The sequence below is a fragment of the Camelus dromedarius genome, chromosome 1 (genome assembly GCF_036321535.1).
Source record: "Camelus dromedarius isolate mCamDro1 chromosome 1, mCamDro1.pat, whole genome shotgun sequence".
In the NCBI taxonomy this organism is placed as follows: Eukaryota; Metazoa; Chordata; class Mammalia; order Artiodactyla; family Camelidae; genus Camelus; species Camelus dromedarius.
Genome location: NC_087436.1, coordinates 38,474,948 through 38,484,826, shown reverse-complemented (window position 1 = coordinate 38,484,826; position 9,879 = coordinate 38,474,948). Strand labels below are relative to the sequence as shown.

General features: G+C 36.8%; 1 protein-coding gene across 1 annotated transcript; it reads right to left on the bottom strand.

Moving 5' to 3' along the window:
- Window positions 1-2,291: 2,291 nt before the first annotated feature.
- Window positions 2,292-9,232, bottom strand: MAD2L1 (mitotic arrest deficient 2 like 1). Its single transcript, XM_010985533.2, has 5 exons — window positions 9,025-9,232; window positions 8,088-8,234; window positions 5,001-5,121; window positions 3,839-3,942; window positions 2,292-3,126 (listed from the first exon to the last, which is right to left on the bottom strand). The coding sequence occupies exons 1-5, from the start codon at window positions 9,095-9,097 to the stop codon at window positions 2,954-2,956; spliced, it is 618 nt and encodes a 205-aa protein (XP_010983835.1). The 5' UTR covers window positions 9,098-9,232; the 3' UTR covers window positions 2,292-2,953.
- Window positions 9,233-9,879: the final 647 nt, after the last annotated feature.

The following is a 9,879-nucleotide window of genomic DNA, read 5'->3' as shown; positions in this document are numbered from 1 at the left end:
ATTTTCCTCCTAAGGTGAACCTCAAGGTACAGAAAGAGCGTGGGATAAGTCTAGTTGCAACCATAGGCCAAAACTTTTCCTATCAAGCTTTATCAATAAAGGTCATAGCTTGGCTCCTATTCAACTTTGATACGTGTATTTCTGAATTGAGATATAATCTGTAAGAGATAAAAAAGATCACAACTAGCTCCTCAGAAACCTCACAAGATTAAATAGTAGCATGCAAATGGTGTAGGAAATCTAATTTAACCATATTAACAATGTTGGCTGAGATGAAACGAGCAAAATATTTAAATATGCAATTTCACAGAATTCTTAGTCTTACATCTCAGCTTGTTAAAATACAGACAAGAGCTTTTCATTGTCACTTTTTTTTGAAACCTTCAGTCTGAGTCATTTGTATAGATCACTGGGTAACCAGGGGTCCATTTATTACATGGAGATATGCATAGTTCACAGATTTACCAGAGAATCTTTGGAGCTGCTCTAGTTCTCTGGTTTTCAGCCTTCCCTTTTATGTAGCTAGTATTCTTCCATTAAATTTTTTTCAAAGACAATTTTTGCTGATTTCAAAAAAAGAAGAGCCTAGCTTATGCAGACGTGACACTACAGAGTAACTAGTAGGTAACAGATTGAATGGCAGAAGCTCCTATTATTGAGACTAACATTCAAATCCTGGGCTTTAATTTCTGGACACAACTCTTAAAATGGGAGAGCAGTCAGTACCATACTAAGTCACAAACTAAAAGTAGTAATATCAGGAACACTAAATTTTTCAAAAACATAAATGACAGAAATTAAATGTTACCAGTAATATATGTTGCTGGTGAGCTTTTGGCAGGGAAGAACCACATTTTATTACTGCTGGTGTTTAACAAAGGGGCATTCAGTGTTTCCCGAAGCAGCCATTGCTTTATATAAAGATTTTCAAACATATTTCCTAAAAATAGGATGATAATTTTCAACTGTCTCCATATTTTTATTCAAGTTCTATTTTTGCTTTCCTTCTTAACGTGTATTTCAAATGTTAACAGGTTATGAACAGCCAAACATTCAAATGTTTTAATCTTAATGGAGTCTATTGTATACCTCACGCTGTTTGGAAACTTGACTCTTGTCCATCCCTAAATCAGTGTGATTTCCATTTCTGCATAGCTACTTTTCTTATTCAAGGAAAAAAAAAAAAACTTGTGGGTGGACCTCAGCTAGATAGCTTCAACGACTGTTTAGGGAATGGGCTTTCCCAAGAGCATTCACCATACCCGTCACCAAACATAGGCACCTACTTGTCTAGCACTAAGAGATGAAAGAATGTAGGACATTGCCCTTAATTCTTAACAAGCACACAAATGAGTCAAAGAGGTAAGACTATCCAGGTGAAATAACAAAGACAAATACATAATGAAATCAACCTATTTGGTAACTTCATGGTCCTTCACCATGTATTTTCCTGTCCTTCCTAAGATTTCAAGTTTCAGAAAGGCCACGATTTTGTTTCATTCATCTTGGCACTTGGCACACAGTATTCTGCAGTCATAGATGCTCACTATGTAACTTTTGAATGAATGGATACAGGCTATGCGTATTTACTTAATAGTGAAGGTTAAATGAATATATGTAAAGATCTTACACTAAGTGCTTACAAGACTTTTTAGAAGTTTGCCTTAAACTGACCTTAGAAAAATAGGTAAGAACTGAAAGAATATACATGATGAGAGAATAAATGAAGGCACAGGAATAACCCTGGTGTTTAAGTATACATTTGACCCTTAAACAACACGGTTTGAACTGCTCAGGTCTGCTTATTCTCGGATATTTTTCAATAGTAAATACTCCAGTACTACACCATCTGCAGTGGGTTGAACCCATGGAGTAACTACAGATACGGTGGCTATAATTTTACTGAGATTTTCAACTGCTTGGAGGGTCAGTGCTCTAACCCTGCATTGCTCAAGGCTCAACTGTATAAGAAAAATTAGGCTGACAGTAAGGCTAAGAGTATAAAAAGGTTCTACAAGCCAACATTTGCTAAACTTGAATTAATTCCAAATGATATTTATCATTTTACACGAAGAACAATGTTTGTTTTAAATCTACTCTTATGAGATGAAGGGGGTACATAAAAGCTTGTCCATTAAATTGAAAGTACCTTAAGACTTAACTTCTGTACCCTTAGTCCCTGCAACATAGCAGGCACAAGAAATAATATGCTGTACTGAATCCACCATAACTATTTAACTGTATCAACACCATACCAAAATAAAAATATCTTAAGATATTTTAAGACAAACTTAAAACATATACATTTAACTTTATTTTGTATTTGTCATTTAAAGCTTGATTTTATAAAACATACAAAGACATTTTTAAGAATGGAATTTAAACAGTAGAAATATCCAGGGCTTTACAGGTTCAAGTTATATAAATTAAAATCAAATAATTGGAAAAAATTTCAATATGGAAACTATACAAATGAAATAAATGGCAAAAGGACCTAATAGAAGCAATATTTAATTACTATGGACTATCAGTTACTTTCAGACCTAAACAAAGATTCTGAATATTCATATTTCTTTTGCTGTATTTTATATTTAAATATTTCTCTATTTTCTGAGTCAAGATGCTTGACGAAACAGTCTGATTTAGGAAGGGATTTAGCTTTATAGCAAAAGTTTTTCCATCTACAGTTACCACCTTCAAAGGAACTGACATAACAATACTGATGTAATCTTCTAGTTCCCTTTTGAACAGTATGCAGTAACTTTTGTCAATCCTATGGAAAGTCAAACAGGTACCAAAAAAGGAACAGTTATGCAGATTCAGTAAAGTATAATGTTAAGTTTTCCCCATCTAAAAATTAACCAATGAAATAAAACATATCAACTATAGTTGATCTGGTTCCAGGAAAACCACATTTGAGAATTGTAAGTACATTATTCTCCTTATCTCAGACTCAGTCATTGACAGGAATTTTGTAGGCTACCATGCTGTTTACTTTGTGAATTGTGGTAGTAAATGAACGAAGACGAACTTCCTCAGAATTGGTAATGAATTGTGGTCCCGACTCTTCCCATTTTTCAGGTACAACCAAATCTTTGTCTGTATAAATTAGGAGATCAAATGAACCTAAATTGGGAATAAAATCATTAAAGTACATTATTTTTTCAAAAATAAAACTACCCTCCCTGTCTCACATTTCGAACCATCCAGTGTGTTAGAAAAGAGTTCAGCCTGGTCTCTTAATAGTTAACTGCTTTTCCTCAATGGAAACTTACTGCAGTACTGTAAGTATTGTACTCCTTTCACTTTATCTTATGAAAAATTCAAGTTTCTTTTTTTCTTTAAAGAGTAAACCATTAAAAATATTTGTAGGAAGTGTATAATCAATTACGTGGGATAGCATGAACGTAACCTAAGGAAAGCTAACATCTTGGTTCTGTGACTGATGTATCCTAGTGCCTAGAACCATGCGTGGCATGTAGTAGGTATTCAGGAAATACCTGATGACTGAAGCAGTAACAAAGATAGAAAGGCAAGACATAATTATAGCTTTAGTCTTATATATACATAAAACTGTGTAAAAAATTAAAATAATGAAAGGAATTACATCAAAACAATCAAGAGTGAGTATTGTGGAATACTTTTATTCCTTTCTTTTTCAGCATTTGCAAATTTTCTAGAATGTTCATAACTTACTTTTGCTTTATAATTCTTTTCTCATTTTTATTACGTGATATTGATAATTAAGAAAAAATTTAATAAAGGGGTAATTCTTAAAATAGTAGCTTAGTTTTTTTCCCAATAAATTGAAGTCAGCGTGAAGTTGTGTAATACTTACAAGAAACTTCCAACAGTGGCAGAAATGTCACTGTAGCTGTGATCTGTCTGATCACTGAACGGATTTCATCTTGGATAGCTTTCTGAGATTTTTCTCTGGGTGCACTATCAAAGAAGCCAAATTAATTAATTTATTTTAAGTTTTAACAAGTTATTTAAAATTTTGGTAAGATTATCTGATTAAATGCTTTCAAAATCAATTAAGTAATGCATTAAAAAGGAATTACAAAAAAAAGTATAAGTATATCCTAAGGACCTTTAACACAATAGGCATAATATGTGTTTTTATTATTTCATTTATTCTTCTAATCATATTTTAGGGTTGATCTTAGTATCAGGTCATTTTGTATCAGATGACCAGAAAAATCTTCCAAATGCTCCAAGTCAGGAAAACATCAGGAACTCTTAAAAAATAAAAATAATAAGTAGTATCTAAAATATTTAATTGTTACAAATATTCTGGCATTTTTAGTAATGCCTAAATGTCTAGTTCCTTATTCCTCAAAGATATTAAATTATATATCAGATTATTTTTATATGCTAAAAATTTCCTAAAATTGACCAAAGGCTTCAGAAGCAAACTACATTTCATTATGAGAAATGGCTCTGAATTTACAGGGAAGCATGCCTATGCTAATGCTAGACATTAGCATATAATGATGGGCATTTCCCACTCACATCATCTGGAAACTTCAGAGTTTATGAACAGTCTTAGGAAACTTGTAGCATTAAATGAAATACAGTAGAGCTGCGTCTTAAACTGGGAGAGTCTAATAATCCCTTATGGTTAAAAGTCCTTTTTAAAAATAATTTCTTTTATGAATTATCAATTAAAAAATTAACAATTTTTAATGAATTGACAGTTCATTAAATGGGCCACCTAGTACATTATGTGTAGTTTTGCATATACCACCAGAAACACTAGTCTGAAATTCACCAGTTCAGACTAAAGGCAATTATGTTAAAAGTACACTATCTATACAAGCCAGTGATACGCCAAGTGAGCACAGTTCTTTTCCGTAGGAGACTGAAGATCAAATTAAACATCTTAAAAAAAGTATACCTTAAATGAAACTTATTCAATATAATTAGAACTCATTTAGTAAAGAAAACAAGTTTTAGAATAAACACATGAAAGTGGAAATAATTTAATTCATACTTACCTGTCATCTTTTGCAGTCTTGTCACACTCAATATCAAACTGCCATCTTTCAAGGACCTCACCACTTTCAATATTTGAGATGACTACCACCAGTTTCTGAACTGAACATTTGTATAACCATTCTGCAATACATAACAAGGCATCTTTTTTTGGTGCACTGCATTACAAACCAACTTTCTTCCCAGGTCCCCCTCCCTACTTTCAGGAAATTTCTACCACTGCTATTTTGGATCTCCTCCAAATTGTAGAGAAAACTCGCCCCATCAATGACCTAGCTGCTGCTTTCAAATTCTCAGTATTTGTGCTAGGTATAGTACTGGGTGCTGAGGGCAGGTAGTGAATATGTGGTACTTCCATCCCAATCGACGGGAAGAGTGTAGGAGATGGTATTAATCATTGCACCAATAAACATGAATTATAATTGTGATAACTGCTATGAAGGTGTGATATATGGTGCTATAAAAGCATAAAATAGGAAAATTTGAGTCACTCAGGGATGGTTTGAATTTAGTCCTAAGAATCAGCAACATTAAATATGCAAAAGGATAGGAAAGAGGTATATGTCTTAAAGACGCGAAAGGGAAGAGCATCAGGTCAGAGGACTGAAAGGCCAGTACAATGGCAGTTAAGAAAGGGAGAATGAACAAGGCAAGTCTGGCAAGATAAACAGGGGCCAGACCATGCAAGGCCATGTGGGCCAAATTAAGGAAATTATACTTTAAGAACTAAGGAGGTCATTACTGTGTTTGAAGCAGGGTATGAAGTAATTAGACTTGTATTTCAAAACTATCATTCTGGATGTGATGTGGGGAGTGAATTGGAGGTAAATAGGGGATGTACAGACACTAATTAGTAATTCAAGCAAGATGTAATAAAGGCTTGTAGGAGGATAAACTGGTAGAGATGGAGCAGTAGACAGAGTCAAGAGATTTCATGGTTAAAATTGTTAAGATTTATTGGATTACCTCTGAGAGTAAAGAAGAATAAATCAGGGCTAAATCCCAAGTTTCTGATTTATATTCTAGTTGGATGGTTGACTCATTCACTGAGAGGAAAGAGAACTGAAATGGAGATGATTTCAAATTAGTTTTTAATATGCTGAGTCTGAAGTAGATCTGGGATAGCCACATTAAGGCATCGAAGGAGCCACTCAGTATATGAGCCGAGAGTTAGAAGAGGTTAGTGAGTCAATTACACAAAGGTTATTACTGAACCTTTGTAAGAGATCAACTAGAGAGAGACTATAGGAAGAGGGCCTCACAGATTGAGTCCTGAATTAATCTTAGAAATTGGGATAGTATATTCAGGAATCAGCAGTTTTTTGTTTCTTGGGATAGAAAATAATTTAGAAATATTTAAGGCTTGTGGGCTAACTAGGTTACAGTCTTTTTTTTTTTAATTGAAGTATCATCAATTACAATGATCAATTTCTGGTGTACAGCCTCCATGTCCCAGTCATGCATATATACACATACATTCATTTTCATATTCTTTTTCATTAAAGGTTATTACAAGATACTGAATATAGTTCCCTGTGTTATACAGAAAAAAATTGCTTTTTTAATCTATTTTTATATATAATTGTTATCATTTGCAAATCTCAAACTCCTAGTACATAGTCTTTTTAAAAACAACCCTTTAAAAATATAAAATATTCTTAGCTTGCAGGCAATACAAAAATAGGCCACTTGCTGGATTTGGCCTGTCAGCCTTGCTTACCCCTGGCATATATGAACAACTTTTATCAGTTTAGTTCTGAAAAGGAGAGATTAGATGGTAATTTGAAAATCTAGGGTAGGTGATAATTTTTTTCCCCATTTAAAATTGCAAAGAAATGAAACCGATGGGAATAATCAAAACAAACAAGTTGACAGTACAAGAGAGAAGGAATAGGGTAAAGTTCCTAAGTAGGCTAGAGGAATGGGATTTAAAACAGACTGAACAATTTGCCTGTAAAGACCAATCCCTCCATTTTAACTAAAATAAAAGCAAGAAGTTAAATAAGAAGGTCTAGATACATCTGAGGTGAAACGCCATTAGTCTCAAAGGAGACAACCCAAAAACCAGTAGCTTAGGCAAGGCTTGCTTCTCCATCAAATTAAGATGAAGACATAGATGCATTGTTGCCTAGAGGTTCCATGCCAGATAATCTGAATGCAGCCCTATGAATGACTATGGGTGATTTAGCCCTCAAGTTAATGAAAATAAAATGATGTAATTTAAAAATGAAACTATTTGAAACAACAAAAAAAAAAATTCATAAATTTTAAAATAAAAAAAAAGATGAGGACCATAGTGTTTTTTTAGAACTAGTATTTTAGAAGATCAAATGGGTAGATAGGGAGAACTATCCTACAACAGAGAAAAATTAGAAGTGAGAATTCTAAAAGGAGAGAAACATGAAAGAGAAACTAACAAGAATTTTAGAAGAAGAAAAGGAATAGATGGAAAACAAATATTGATCCAACAATACTGTAACTTCTTGAACTAAAAGGAAAAAATGAGTGTTCAGATAGAAAAAGGCTTACTGACTCAGGCAGAATTTTTTAAAAAGACAAATAGAAATAGGTGAAAAGTAAGAAAATTTTAATGGGTACTCTATTATTTAGTAGTTCTTCATTTTTTTTTTTTTCAAGTTTAGTTCCCAGGCTGAATTCAGTTTTAATTTCTTGATCTTAATACAACAATGGCTTTAGACTCCAAGCAATTACAAAAAATATATTAAGAATACATAGTGGATTTTTCTCAAATAATGAACACCATCATAACTACATAAACTTCTAGTGTGTCCCATTAGGTTACATAAACTGCAATAGTCATTTTAAAGGAGTTGATGGAGATTGTTTTGTTAAGTCATATCAGATTCCTAGCATTAAAATATGCAGCCAACTCAAAATGTGGTGGGGGAATGGTGGGATTTCTTTCAATTTATATATCATTTGTTTCCTCCCAGTTGATTCACTATATTTGAGACAGTGGTGTATTTTACACCACTATGCTCAGAGCTGAAAAATGATCACCAAGATGCTAGAAAATGTGGATCCTAGAAGGTCTGCAAAACTCAAAACTGTTTCCATCAATTAAATACCTTTTAGTTGTTCCACGACATTATTTAGGTATTTTATGAGCTCAGGATCAGTGGTTACAAGCAAAGTGAGTCCATATTTCTGCACTCGAGTAAAGGTTTCAGATGGATATATACCACGCTGATATAAAATGCTGTTGATGCCAAATGCTGAAAACAAAAGAAATGTTACAGCAAGGTCATTATCACTTTGTAATAATTAGGGAAATAAAGCAGTTAGCTGTGGCTGTAGTTTCAGTAATGGTGTAAGGTTGCAGATGTCTAAACACAGGTGTTTCTGCGTGTTTTGCTGAAAGCAGAGTAGGTACAAAGTGGCATTAAAAAATCCTTAAAATTTTACTTTTAAGAGAGAAAGCGCCTGCAAAAAAAGTATTTATGTGACAATGAAAGATACCAAACTGCGTTAATCTACTGCTGCCAAATTTCATTTCAAGAATTTGAAATGAAGACCAAATTCAGATTATATGGTTAAAGGATGTCAAAATAGGCAACTGATTGGCAGTCCAGTGCCCCAGGCAAGCCTCTCCCTGTCTCTTTTCCTCCATTTCTTCTCACAAGTCCTGTCAGGTTCTATCAGAAGGTACAACCGGCCTGGTCCAGAACAGTGCTTCCGGAAATCTAGTCCCATCACCTTCAACTCCAGATTCACCTGGGGAGGGGGCGGGGGAAGGAGGATCGGCGCTTTAAAGAAATGCTCCTGGCGAAGGGGCTGCGTCGCGAGGCAGGCCTCCGCAGCCCTAGGCCTCCTCCACCATTAGCAATGCGTCCAGAAGTCGCGCCTGCACCCGCCTCTTCCCCGATTCCTCCTGCAGGCTGAGAAGGCCTGAATTCGGGGCCACTCGGGCCCACCCGGCTTCCCCGCCTCGGAGGCCAGCCGCGGGCCTACCAGGCGGCCTGGGCTCAGTTCTTCCCGCCCTCCTGCTGCGCGAGGAGAACTTACAGAAGAACTCGGCCACGATTTCGGCGCTCCCGCGCAGGGTGATGCCTTGCTCCCGGGAGAGCTGCAGCGCCATGGCCAAGCTCACGGACGAAGGCACGCGCTTCCACCCTGCAGACAGCGACACCAGGGGCTTCCAGAGCAGTTCCCCGCCACTCGTTTCAAAAGTAACGACGCAGGACGCCGTGGGGCTCTGTGCGCAGGCGCTACGAGCCTTTGGGCCCCGCCCTACGCGGGGAGGTCCTGCCCCTTTTTTCAGCCGTCGCCGGAGCCAGCTATTGGCGCAGGCGCAGTGGGTAGGCAAGGTCTGTTCCTGGTAAGGAAGCTCGGATGGATGCTTGTTGTGCACTGCGACCCAGGGAGGAAGATGCTGGATCCCGTTTTAGTGGCCGCTCCCTCCCTAGGTCTGCGGACAGAGCGAACAAGGAGCACAATTTCTGAGTCTGAAAGATCTTTTGAAAATAATGCGAACGGTCCGCCGGCTGCACCTTGAGTGGCCCCAGTGATCCTTAGTGGGCGATGGAAACTCGCTAGATGTTTCGGGAGTTCGTAAAGCAACTGCGTGCGAGGCGGCCCAGCCACAGTGTGAGAGCGCGGCTTCTCCTGAGAAAAAGAGGGATTAAAGGGACGTTTAGAAATTAAAGAGGTGTACCGCATCCATTTCTCAGTCCCCTGTCAGTCTGGACTAAGCTCACCTCTACCCGCCCACCCCGCCGAGCCCGCTCCGAGGCTGAGTCTGGGAGCAGCAGGGGGCTGCGCCTGCTGGTCCAGTTTGAGCTCTGTACACCCTGCCCACCTTTGGGCGACTGGTCAGGAAAAAGGTGACCTCAAGTTTTTCAGTGAATTTTGACTAACAAA

What these genes read in the sequence shown, in the direction of transcription:
- MAD2L1 (XM_010985533.2), bottom strand. Translation starts at nt 9,097, where the DNA reads ATGGCGCTGCAGCTCTCCCGGGAGCAAGGCATCACCCTGCGCGGGAGC. An exon ending in AATCGTGGCCGAGTTCTTCT is followed by an intron (nt 8,235 to 9,024) that starts GTAAGTTCTCCT and finishes TTTTGTTTTCAG; the next exon opens with CATTTGGCATCAACAGCATT. An exon ending in GCCACTGTTGGAAGTTTCTT is followed by an intron (nt 3,127 to 3,838) that starts GTAAGTATTACA and finishes TTCCCAATTTAG; the next exon opens with GTTCATTTGATCTCCTAATT.